Source organism: Polypterus senegalus, chromosome 9 (genome assembly GCF_016835505.1).
Source record: "Polypterus senegalus isolate Bchr_013 chromosome 9, ASM1683550v1, whole genome shotgun sequence".
NCBI classification, from domain to species: Eukaryota; Metazoa; Chordata; class Cladistia; order Polypteriformes; family Polypteridae; genus Polypterus; species Polypterus senegalus.
The window spans coordinates 5,315,432-5,328,997 of record NC_053162.1 but is presented as its reverse complement, the minus strand read 5'-3'; the positions used below and the strand labels follow the sequence as shown (position 1 = coordinate 5,328,997).

Sequence of the window (13,566 nt, the reverse complement as noted above, 5' to 3'; positions counted from 1 at the left end):
CCTGCTCTCAAATCGGATCCATATCCCCTTTCTCTCTCCCTCTCAACCTCGTCTTGCTAGCTATTCTTCCAAAATGTTTGTACTACTAACGCCCGACTCTGCTGGGCTATTGAACACGGGTTACTCCAAACCGAAGACATGATCACCACAGAGGTCAGAAAGAGCTTTAGTGGATGTCCAGGGAAGAACTGCATAAAATCCAAAAAGATATTTCAAGTTTTTATTGATAATAAATTTGCAGAACTTCTTAGAATCCTGTTTTTCACTTTTTCATTCTGGGTTGCTGAGTGTTCCTCGATGTGCTAAGAAATGAACGGAAATGATTTAGCACAAGGCTTTACCATAGCAAAATGTGAAAAAAGTGATGGATCTGACTACTTTGTGAAGCCAACGTATGCATAGACAATGACAATGAAGTTAAATTCCTATATTTTATTAGACAAAGGATGAGAATTGATGAGAAGAAGAAGAGAAGGAACAGGCAGCCACTGCCCAGAAGGTTAAGAAATAAACACATGGCCGTCTATGAACACTAAGGGCTTTAGGACCCAGAAGACAGCTTCTTCCAGCCTCCCACAGGAAACACACCTGTTTGAAGTTGAGCGTCCAGAACCTCCTAATCTGGTTGAGCAACTTGTCGCATAGCTACAGTGAATGAACACGGGGCCAGGAGTCTGCAGAAGAGCAAGGAGAGAAAGTTTGAGTTTTATCTAAGGAGCACATGGAAAACAAATCTGTGGATCGAGGAAATTGTTCTGCGCCCCGTAAGTAACATGAACCCCATGTTCTTGTCATTTCCTTCCATTCATATTCTCAGTTTGTCGGTTAGAATTTCTTAGAAAAAAGAGGGAGATTCTGGCAAAGCACCTGCCATTAAAGGAAGATGTCCAGAGTTCCAGGGAAGGGCAAAATCGAGGAGTGGATTATTATGACCCCAATTTTATTATTTGGTTTAAAGACAATTGATATAAAAAGAATCTGAGAGGGCAGTTGGTAGATCTGCAGGCGTGGATGCCATCTTGTGGAGTCAGAAGTGATGGGATGGTGGGGTGGCTTCCTGTTGGAGTGGTTTGAGGTACGATTAATGTAAGTAACGGGGTCCCTCAGTAATCCAGAATCTGCGTCATTTTATTAATTGGCCCATATTAATGAACTTCTCCTCCAAAGTTTGTTCTTGATTTACCTTCACAACCTTGAACTGGATTAAGTGAATTGGTAAACTGACAGTTTTCATGCTCTCCCTGTGCTTTTCGTGACTTTGACTTCACATCCTTCACTTTTCCTCCCACATTCCCAAAAATGCAATTTCAAATTGGCCCTGTGTGAGTATAAGAATGAATGGGCCACACACAGGCCTGCTGCCCTGTGACCCTGTGTTGGATTATTTGGGCCTGAGAATTATGTTAGGTCATAAAAACATAAGAAATTTGACAAATGAGAGGAGACCTTTCAGTCTATAAGGCTCGCTGGTTTACCTAAATGCAAAGTGGTTGCAATATCTCAATTCAGGTACTTCTTGAGGGTGGTCAGGGCTTCTGCTTCGACTACATGACCTGCCAGTTTGTTCCTAAAGGTTACAGTATGGTATGCAGAAGTTTACTTTAGATTTCCTATATGTTGCTTTTTATAATCCATTCCCGACTCAATTTAGAATTCTAGTCCAGTTATTCGAGAACCGTGTTGTAGGTGAGCCATTAAAGGCAAGGAGAGAAGACTCCTTGGTTGAAATGCCAGTCCATCTCAACTAGTGCAGTACACAGAACTCTGAACCTGGGTGGCATTTGCACTTAACAATGTGCTACCGTACCTCCCACTGTGTTATATAGATGTGATGATGACCTGTAATTTAAAAGAAAATCCATCTATTGTTCCGTTTTCAATTTTGCTTAATCCAGTTTAGAGTTACAGGGGAGCAGAACATTTCTTAGCAGCATTAGAGCACAAGGAAGAAACCAGCCCTGGAATGGATGCCAGTATACTGCAGGGCCCATTCACTCACACATACCCAAAATGGGGCAAATTTAAAGTAGCCAGTTACCTTAACCCACAAACCTATGGGGATGTGAAAAGATAAACAAGGTAAACACGGGAAAAATGTGTAATCTCTACACAGACAACAATAAAGGGTGGGATTTGAACCAAGGAAGCTGGAACTGAGAATCAGCAGCATTAACCACTGGAACAGATGGAATTCAGCCATGTCCAGCCAAGCATTTTCAATGAAATGTAAATGCCTGCTGCAATAAATGGCTATAAAATTTAATTAAATAAGTATCTTTACTATAAGGTGGTCCAGATCAAATTATGCAATTTTCATTATGCTATAACTTATTAAGTTTATTACATAGAAAATCACCTGAATAATCCCGGACCATCGAGAAGTGTGCGAATTGACGACATGAAGAATTGTCTTTGAACTGGAATCGTCCCTGCATAAATCAAAGCCATCTAGATGATCAGGATCTGCATAATTAGATCTGGACCACCCTGTATATAATAAATACAGTATAAATATAACAAATATATATATTTATACTGCTCAAAAAATGAAAGGAACTAACCTTTTATAGCATCAAGTCAGTGAAACTTGTGGGCTGTTGATCTGCTCAGTGAAGTAGAAGAGGGGCTTGTTCATCAGTTTCAGCTGCTTTGGTGCACTAGAGGGGCAACAATGAGATGATCCCCAAAACAGGAATGAATGGTTTAACAGGTGGAGGTCACTGACATTTTTCCCTCCTCGTCAGTTTTATCACTCGTTTTGCATTTGGCTATGGTCAGTGTCATGAGGCCATACCTGGACCCTATAGAGTTTGCACAGGTAGTCCAACTTCTCCAGGATGGCACATCAATACCACGTGCCATTGCCAGAAACCTTCCCAGCACAGTCTCAAGGGCATGTAGGAGATTCCAGGAGACAGACAGACAGACAGTTACTCTAGGAGAGCTGGACAGGGCCCCTCGTAGAAGGTCCTTAACCCATCAGCAGGACCCACCGGTATCTGCTCCTTTGGGCATGGAGGAACAGGATGAGCACTGGCAGAGCCTTCAAAATGACCTCCAGCAGGCAGAAAGGCCACTGGTGTAAATGTCTCTGAGCAAACAATCTGAAATAGACTTCATGAGGGTGGCCTGTGGGCCCGTCATCCTCTAGTGGGCCCTGTGCTCACTGCCCAGCACCGTGGAAGCCAAATTGGCATTTGCCATAGAATACCAGAATTGACAGGTCTACCACTGGCGCCCTGTGCTTATCACAGATGAGAGCAGGTTCACCCTGAGTACATATGACAGATGTGAAAGGGTCTGAAGAAGCTGTGGAGAATGTTATGCTGCCTTTAACATTGTTCAGCATGACCGGTTTGGTGGGGGGTCAGTGATGGTCTGGGGCAATCCAATTGAACACCTCTGGGAGTGACATTATCTTTCGGTCTATACAACGCTACCAGGTTGCACCTCAGACTGTCCAGGAGCTCAGTGATGCCCTGGTCCAGATCTGGGAGAAGATTCCACAGGATAACATCCATCATCCCATTAGGAACATGCCCCCACGGATGTTGTCAGGCATGCATACAAGCACGTAGGGTCCATACAAACTACTGAGTACGATTTGGAGTTGCTACAATGAAATTTGGGCAAAATGGACTAGCTTGCCACATTATTTTTATCACTTTGATTTTTGAGGTGTCTTTGAATTCAGCCCTCTGTCGGTTGTTAATTTTCATTTCCATAAAATGAGGTTGCGTCCTTTTGTTCATAACACATTACCCAGTCCATATCAGTACAGACATCCAGCAGGATTTTTTTCCTTTTGAGATCAGATGTCTGTTCAAAGCGTTCCTTTGAATTTTTTTTGAGCAGTCTATCTATATATATATATATATATATCTGTGGTTATATATATATATATATATATCTGCGGTGGGCTGGCACCCTGCCCAGGGTTTGTTTCCTGCCTTGCACCCTGTGTTGGCTGGGATTGACTCCAGCAGACCCCCGTCACCCTGTAGTTAGGATATAGCGGGTTGGATAATGGAAGGATGGATATATATATATATATATATATATATATATATATATATATATATATTGTGAAGGACAGCCGGGTCCCATGCCCAGCAGGGATGCCCCTGCTGCTTATGTTCCGGGGGAGCCGCCATGGACAGTCCAGTACCTCCCCCGGGACGCTTGGTGGCAGCCTCCCTGGCCGATTGGTGTTTTCCCAACCACCTGCAGGGCTCCATGGGAGATGGAGTCCTCCACAGCTTGGTTGGGGCCCGGTGTGGCCGCTAGGGGGAGCTGCCTGCTTCCCACAGCCTGGCTGAACGAGCCTGCAGCCCCACCCGGAAGTGCAATTAGGACCAGGTGGTTAATCACCTGGAACGCTTCCGGGTGGGCTCTAAAAGGGCCCAGCCACCACCACTCGGTGAGCCAGAGTTGGGAGGAAGGAGACGAAGCTTGTCTGGGAGGAGTGGTGAAGCGAGGTGGAGAATTGTGGTTTTTTTTGTGCTTTGGGACTGTGTTTGGGCTGTGTGGCACGGGGAAGACGTGTCACACAGCTGAAGAAAAAAATAAAAGTAATTGTACTTTTTATACGTGCCTCCGTGTCTTTCAGTGTCGGGTCAGGCACCTATATAGCGCCTTTTCTACAATATATATATACAGTGGAACCGAAGTAATTTCCCCCATAGGATTGTATATACATATAATTAATCCGTTCCAGACCGTACAAAGTGTATGTAAATATATATTTTTTAAAGATTTTTAAGCACAAATATAGTTAATTACACCATAGAATGCACAGCGTAATAGTAAACTAAATGTAAAAACATTGAATAACACTAAGAAAACCTTGAACAACAGAGAAAACTAACACTGCAAGAGTTCACTTTGTAGCGCTATGAACCACTCATTAAAAACACTTTTTTTTAATGATTTTTAAACACAGGGAAAAAATTTACCTTTGAAAAATCCGTAATTTCATAAACCACCAAGAAAAGTAACATTGCAACAATGCACGCTATGAACCGATTGCTGTAAACAGAAGTGAAGTGAAGGTTAAAATCCAATAGAAAAAAGTCTTCATTAAATACAACAAGGTTAAAACAATGCTCGGATCTGTCTCTTTAAAAACAAGCCCAGTGCATTCTTTAACTGCCTTCTTGGCCTTATACATCCAGCCGTCTCTCTTTCACGCGCGCGCGTGTGTGTGTGTGTGTGTGTGTGTGTGTTTATGTCTCTCGTGTGCATCTGTGTGTGTGTCTGTCTCTCTCTCTCTCCACAGGGAATGCACAGTGAGAGAATGAACACATGCGTGAAATCATCAGCACGCACAAATCGAAAGGTAGACAGGCTTGTTCGTATACCGAGTCTGTGGCCATGAACAGATGCAAAAGTTTGGTGAACTTTTTGGTCATAAACCAGTTTGTACGTGTTCCGAGATGTTTGTGAACAGAGGTTCCACTGTATGTATATATATATATATATATATATATATATATATATATATATATATACTGCTCAAAAGAATTAAAGGAACACTTTTTAATCAGAGTATAGCATAAAGTCAATGAAACTTATGGGATATTAATCTTGTCAGTTAAGTAGCTGAGGGGGTTGTTAATCAGTTTCAGCTGCTGTGGTGTTAATGAAATTAACAACAGATGCACTAGAGGGGCAACAATGAGATGACCCCCAAAACAGGAATGGTTTCACAGGTGGAGGCCACTGACATTTTCCCTCCTCATCTTTTCTGACTGTTTCTTCACTAGTTTTGCATTTGGCTACAGTCAGTGTCACTACTGGTAGCATGAGGTGATACCTGGACCCTACAGAGGTTGCACAGGTAGTCCAACTTCTCCAGGATGGCACATCAATACGTGTCATTGCCAGAAGGTTTGCTGGGTCTCCCTGCACAGTCTGAAGGGCATGGAGGAGATTCTAGGAGACAAGCAGTTACTCTAGGAGAGCTGGAGAGGGCCATAGAAGGTCCATAACCCATCAGCAGGACCAGTATCTGCTCCTTTGGGCAAGGAGGAACAGGATGAGCACTGCCAGAGCTCTACAAAATGACCTCCAGCAGGCCACTGGTGTGAATGTCTCTGACCAAACAACCAGAAAGACTTCATGAGGGTGACCCAAGGGCCCCATGTCCTCTAATGGGCCCTGAGCTCACTGCCCAGCAGCATGCAGCTCGATTGGCATTCGCCATAGAATACCAGAATTGGCAGATGCACCACTGGTGCCCTGTGCTTTTTATAGATGAGAGCAGGTTCACCCTGAGCACGTGACAGAAGTGAAAGGGTCTGGAGAAGCCATGGAGAACATTATGCTGCCTGTAACATCATTCAGCATGAGCAGTTTGGTGGTGGGTTATTGATTGTCTTGGGAGGCATATCCATGGAGGGTCACACAGACCGCTACAGGCTTGACAAAGGCACCTTGGCTGCCATTAGGTATCAGGATGAAATCCTTGGACCCATTGTCAGACCCTATGCTGGTACAGTGGCTCCTGGTGCACGACAATTCCTGGCCTCATGTGGTGAGAGTATGCAGGCAGTTCCTGGAGGATGAAGGAATTGATACCATTGACTGGCCACCACACTTTCCTGACCTAAATCCAATAGAACACCTCTGGGACATTATGTTTTGGTCCATCCAATGCCACCAGGTTGCACCTCAGACTGTCCAGGAGCTCAGTGGTGCCCTGGTCCAGATCTGGGAGGAGATCCCCCACAACACCATCTGTCATCTCATTAGAAGCATGCACCGATGTTGTCAGGCATGTATACAAGAACACAGGGGCCATACAAAGTGCTGCGTACAATTTGGAGTTGCTGCAATTCAATTTTGGCAAAATGGACTAGCCTGCCACATCATTTTTCACTCTGATTTTTGGGGCGTCTTTGAATTCAGGGCTCTGTAGGTTGATCATTTTCATTTCCATCAAACGATGTGGCATCCTTTCGTTCCTAACGCATTACCCAGTCTATATCAGTATAGATATCCAGGAGGATTTCTTTTTCCCATTGAGATCTGATGTGTTTTCAAAGTGTTCCTTTAATTTTTTTAAGCAGTTTTATATATATATATAAATAACAAAAGGATTATCATTTTAGTAAATAAAATGCATTGCAGCTGTCATTCCAACAGATGGCACTTCACAAACATTTGTAGAAATAAAATGCATTTATACAAATATTTGTGATGTGCCATCTGCTGGAATGACAGAGACATAGCAACCATTTAGAAACACAGACACTTATCCTTTCCAGCAGAGAGTAATTGCAGACCCCAGTACCTATGAGATCAGTCACATGACACCACAATATCAAGAAATGCCCTCAAAGTCAGTCACAAAATGCCTATGGCATTATATTATGATTAAAGTTATGGTCCTGTTACACTATGGTTAGGATTAGGGTTGTGGGAGGGTTATCTAACTCAAACTGAATTTCATGACTGGCGTTGTGGGCAATACCTGACCTATGCCATAGGTATTGCAGGCTGCTGTTCGACCCATCTCATCCTTTTAGTAATTAAAATACATTGAATCTGTAATTCCAACAGATAACACTTCACAAACATTTGTAGTAAAAAATATTTGTACAAATGTTTGTGATCTATTGAAATTGAAAATGCAAATTATTTTATTACTTGAGATACAGTATTTGTAATGCACCATCTGTTGAAATGACAGAGACACAGCAACCTTACAGACATGCTCATCCTTTCATTAATGTAGATTTCTTTATTTTTGCAATCCATGGAAAGCACTATGAGCTGCATTTTTATGTATGAAAGGTTTTATATAAATACGTATTCTTATTCTTATTTTAATTTCTAAATATCAGGTTCTGCAATGGTGGTTGGCAGAGCCAGCTCAAATGCAGGCATGGTCACTGTCTGTGTAGGACTTGCCTGCTCTCTCTGATACCCTGTGGTTTTCTTGCCGTATCCCCAAGCTGTAGGTGTCAACACTAATTTTAGACTCCAAACTGGCCAGAAATGTCTTCTAATTTCTGTCCAGAATGGATTCCTGATGTTGCTGAGGTCTTGAATTAAACAAACTCAGGAGACCTGAATGAGGTGCTCGTTTTCTGTTTTTTTTTTTTTTTTTTTGGCAGTTGCTAAAGATGAACTTGACCGAACCTCAGAAGAAGAGACGATTGACACCCAGAATGCAGCTTCAAGAGACTGTGCAGGAGAAGAAGACCAGCCGCCAGCTGACCGTCATCTTCTGAACAATTCAGATTTCTGGCCATCCATCAGTTTAGCTGCAGCCCTCCTTCTCATTTTCTCAGTGGTCACTTATGTGCTCCTCTTTTCCGAGTCAGGAGTGCACCGTGTCACTTGGAGGCACATAGTCCACCCTGTTGACAGACATTTGGACTCCTTACGCCTTCTCTTTCCCAGACAGCAGGAGGTGCTATGGACAGAGCTGAGGAACATAATGAACAGAAGGCCTGCACAGGGAGGCCTGATCTTGTTGAGCTCAGGAGATGCCAGAAGTACCATGCTTCATTTTTCCAGGTGCCTTGTCTTCCTCATGTCAGGCCACAACACTTCCCAAGCCCAGAGAACAACTATGTACGACATGGACCACCTCAATGAACACCTTGACCCTTCACTTCTCCCACATGCCACTCTTGCTGTGTTTATGGAGTTTAGGAGCAACATAACTGCTGGAGTCATCCTGGAGCTGCACCATCCAGAGACTTTGGTGACCACCACAGGCTTTTATCCCAAACAGCTGGAACCGTTGGAGAAAAGCAGACTTCTGGAAGTTGGCATGGACGTCGTCAAGGAGATTCTGAAAGGCATACAACTTGACGGGACGGTCGTTCACATCCCAGGTTCAACAACAGAGGACTGTGCTGCTACTTGAGAAGGAGGAACTTCATGATGGCGGCTTAGTCTGTTAGGCCATCAGTGGAGTGAAATACCAAGACACAACTTACCAGAGACTATTTCATCACTGTGAACAAAGTTACCCAAATATATTTTTATAATGCGTTTCAGTTGCCATTTTCTAAAGTGTTCTTGGACTGTGAAGATCATGATGATCTTGCCATTACGATCTGCAAGAAGCCACTTTGGGTGGAAATGTGAGGACATTGAAACCACTGCAGGTATTTTTGGGGGCAAATAAAGAGGCAACTTCAACCCTGTGATATTATATGAATTTTATCCAGTTCTTGCAGTCCTGAAGTAGAACTCTACAGTGTCCATTGGCATTAGCACCTCTGGTGCCCCCCAATACACCCATCCACCCACACAGACAATTCAAACATAATACACTGTAAAACATCTATTGTTGTGTTTACAAGGATTACTTCCGAACACTTTGAAAGTTGATTTGGTTTTGCCGTTGGCTCATCTGGTTGGTACAATCTTGCACTTGAATTGGGGGGCTTTGAAATTGAGGGTTCTGTTCCTGTCATTACTTCCTTTACTTAGCTTAGTGCCTCCCATGTCATGTGGCACATTGAGTATTGAGTGTTTTCCATTGTGTCCGGTTCCTAGTCATGGCTGCAGGGTGGTTACATTGTATGTTTTGTGGGTTGCGAGATCTTCTTGAAATATCGTATTCACTTGTGTACCACGCACACATTTTTTCCCCAAAATGAGCATTAGAAAATCAGGTGTGCGTCATACATGAGGAATACGGTAGGGGTAGGTTTGTTTTTAAATCAGTTTGGCGTCGTCATTCAGCATGGATAGTAGCAAGCGTTTACGCTCCTTCATGGCGGGAGAGAAATCGGGCAGCACGTCGCAAGTACGGTGTTCCAGAGTCACGTGTTCGAGATTGGCGACAGAAGAAAGAAAAACTTTCGTCATGCAACATAAACAGATGGGTATTTTGCTTAAAACGTGCCCAGTTCCCAGAAGTTGAAGTTGCACTCGCTGATTACATTCAAGGCAGGCGTCAGCTTGGATAGGCAGTAACCATGGAAATGATTCAGGTGAAAGCTAGTGATATAGTGAAAGAACATGGAATACCAATCACTCAGTTCAAAGCAAGCCGCGGATGGGTTACGCGCTTCATGGGCTGCAACAGCGGTACATGAAACAACGCCAACTGGCAAAATGAAAGCCCCAACGTTGGCGCAGGTGTGTGCCTGGATCATCGCTGCTTGGAAGCTTATTCCAGAGGATTTGGTTGTGAAAAGCTTCAAAAAGTGCAGCATATCCAACAGCATCGATGGAAGCGAAGACGACACCGTATGGGACGTCAGTAGTGGTGGCGAATCCAGCAGCGAATCGGAAGATGATGATTAAACTGGAATATTCTGGTGAGCACAATAATTTTCCACTTGCTGTTACAGTCCTTTACTGATTGTCTCTATACGGTTCTTTCTTTTCTCATTTCACAGGGTTATTTGTCATTCCTGTCATTAATTACTCAAAATTCCTAATGACTTAGTTTTTGTAACGTCTTGGATGCCGTTTTAGGTCCTTTGACTGTTGCCATTTTGAGTACCCTTTGTTAGTTCCACATGACTATTAAACTAAACAACTTGGGTCTCAACTCACACCTGTGTGACAGGATTTTAGATTTTCTCACTAACAGACCAAGAGCTGTGCCCAGGGTTAAGAACTTCTCCTCATTTTTAATACTGAACACTGGGGTACCACAGGGCTGTGTGCTGAGCCCTCTCATTCACTCCCTCTTCTTTCACAAACAAATGCGAATCTACCCAGGACACTAACATCATAATAAAGTTTGTAGACAATGCCACAATGATAGGCCTGATCTCCAATAATGACAAAACAGCCTACAGAGAAGAGGTCAGGAATCTGGAGAGTTGGAGGCCCAACAACAACCTGGCACTCATTTCCAAGAAAACAAAGGAAACAGATTTTGGACTTCAGGGGACTGATCTACAACGGTCACCATCCCATCAGAATTAACAGTGAGAGGGTGGAGACAGTCAAGAGTTTCAGATTCTGAAGTGTCCACATCAGCCAGGACCTGTCATGGACAACAATGACCAAGAAAGGACTTCTGAAGATTCACTTTCTGACGAGCCTGAAGAAAACACAACTGCCACGACAGCTACTGGTTAATATCTACAGGTGCACCACAGAGCCTGTTGTCACGTAGTGCCACCCCATGACTCTGGGCTGCACTTCTGAGAACAGGAAGACCCTCCAGCGTACCATCAAAACGTCACAGAGAATTACTGGCGATCAGCTACTGAAATTCACTACCCCCTGCAGTAGAACAACAAAAAGGACATTTGTAGAAATCCAACCCACCCCAGCCAGAGCATCTTCACCACTCTGCCCTGCTGGTGGGCACTTCAGAGCCCTGCATGCCCGCACTACCAGGCTGACGAACAGCTTTTACCTCAAAGCAATCAGCCTATGAAATGCACAGCAATCACTACCCTCTCCTACATTTGTGGCTCAGAAGTTTACGTACCCTGGCAGAATTTTTAAGATGTTTACCGTATTTTAAAGAAAAGATGACTGGTCAGGCAAAGCACATTTCCTTTACTTGCAATGGAATCCAAATGAAATTATATGGCATCACAGAACAGCACCACCATTAAACAAAACATAGTGATAAGGAAAATAATGAGGATGGTGCCTGCTCAGGTGTTTACATATCCTTAGTTCTTAATACTGTGTTTCGCCCCCCTTTAGCATCAATGATGGCATGCAGTCTTTTGTGAGAGTTGTGGATGAGGTCCTTGATTTTCTCAGGTGGTTCAGCTGCCCATTCTTCTTGGCAAAAAGCCTCCTGGTCCCATAAACTCTGGGATGTCTTGCATGAACTGCACGTTTTGAGATCTCCCCAAAGTGGCTCAATGATGTTGAGGTCAGCATGCAGTGTGGTTGAGTGGTTAAGGCTTTGGACCTGAGGTTGTGGGTTCAAATCCCATTACTGACACCACTGTGTGACCCTGAGCAAGTCACTTGACCTGCCAGTGCTACAATTGGAAAACCAAAAGAAAAAATGGAACCAATTGTATCCTAAATGATGTATGTCACCTTGGAAATGGAAATGAAATGTAAAGGAGACTGCACTGGGGCATTGGGATCCACCTACAGACCACAGGATAAGCGCCCCCCTGCTGGCCTCACCAACACTACTTCCAGCAGAAACCCAAGCTGTCCATCTATGCATTTACTTCTTCTAAAATAATATCAAGTTGAGCTTTGAAGGCCCATCAAGTCCTGCTGTCTACCACACTACTTGGTCACTTTCTGTGGTTCACTAAGTAAAGAAAAACTACCCCATGTTTATGTGGAAAGTTTCCTTAACCTTTAAAAACTTTCCAACTGAGTCACCGTCTTGATCCACTGGACTATTTTCCTTCATGATTTTAAAGACTTCAGTCAGGTATCCTCTTAATCTTCTTTTACTTAAACTGTAAAGGCTCAGCTCTTTTAATCTTTCCTCATAATTCAACCCCTGTATCTCTGGAGTCAGCCTAGTCGCTGTTCTCTGGACCTTTTCTAGCACTGCTATGTCCTTTTTGTAGCCTGGAGACCAAAACTGCACCCAGGACTACAGATGAGGCCTCACCAGTGTGTTATAAAGACTTGAGCAGAACCTCCTGTGACTTGTACTCCACACATCAAGGCGCTAAATAACCTGACATTCTGTTAGCCTCCTTAATGGCTTCTGAACACTGACTGGCAGTTGATTGTATCAAGTCCACTACGACTCCTAAAGCCTTCTGATGAGGTGGACTCTCGATTTTAGATATATTCAATATCTGAAAATAAAGAAAGTTGAAGGTCTCAGGAATACCAATCTGCTCAAGTTTAGTTTAATGATGGCCTTAAAAAAAAAAAAAAGAAAATCAACCATTATGGAAATGTCTGCTGTGGCAGAATGAGAGCAGCAAGAAGCCATGGAATAAAAAACGGGTTTAATTAACAACAATAACTGACTTCTAATTAAGAAACTGGCTGGAGTGAATTGGAGTTTTAGACCCCTGACTTAGACGGTTATTTGTTGGCTCACTAACTTCACATTTCTATTTGTGTGCCATTTAAGGAAAAAATTAAGCAATTCAGAGGACTAAATCTTAAAAATAATGTCAATTAAAACGGAGGGGAAAGAAGTCAATTAGCAGCAAAAAATGGTCACCGACTCAGAAAAGGGTTGGAATGAAAGTCTGCGACACTCCGTAAAGCCGCCATTGTTAGAAAACTGACATGATTAGTGGTGATTTGTCTCCATCCTGCTGGCAATGCTGCTGCAGCACGGCAGCTTAGCTTCTATAGTGGAAAAAGAATCCAACATTAATAATGTTCAAAATTTGTTAACCTAAAGCCTGGACTTTAAATGCAATTTTTCTATACGTTTTCCTACTAATCTGCACATGATAAGTAAAAATTTCAAAACTAAAAAAATAAAGCTTTTAAAACTGTTTAATTAAACATGAACAACGGCAATATAATAATACTCATACATTTTATTCATATAGTGCCTTTTCCACGCTCAACAGTGGATTTAGAAAATATTTAGACCCCTTAATTTTCTGTACATTTTATGTTGCAGATTTATTTTCAAATTGATAAATATGTAAATTTTGCAAATCACTATACACT

At 42.9% G+C, this 13,566-nt stretch overlaps 1 protein-coding gene across 1 annotated transcript; it reads left to right on the top strand.

The window, feature by feature from the left end:
- Nucleotides 1-640: 640 nt before the first annotated feature.
- On the top strand, nucleotides 641-9,159 carry LOC120535079. Its single transcript, XM_039762628.1, has 2 exons — nucleotides 641-764; nucleotides 8,121-9,159. Exons 1-2 carry the CDS (start codon nucleotides 722-724, stop codon nucleotides 8,879-8,881), a joined length of 804 nt encoding a protein of 267 aa, XP_039618562.1. The 5' UTR covers nucleotides 641-721; the 3' UTR covers nucleotides 8,882-9,159.
- Nucleotides 9,160-13,566: the final 4,407 nt, after the last annotated feature.

What these genes read in the sequence shown, in the direction of transcription:
- LOC120535079 (XM_039762628.1), top strand. Translation starts at nt 722, where the DNA reads ATGGAAAACAAATCTGTGGATCGAGGAAATTGTTCTGCGCCCC. An exon ending in AGGAAATTGTTCTGCGCCCC is followed by an intron (nt 765 to 8,120) that starts GTAAGTAACATG and finishes TTTTTTTGGCAG; the next exon opens with TTGCTAAAGATGAACTTGAC.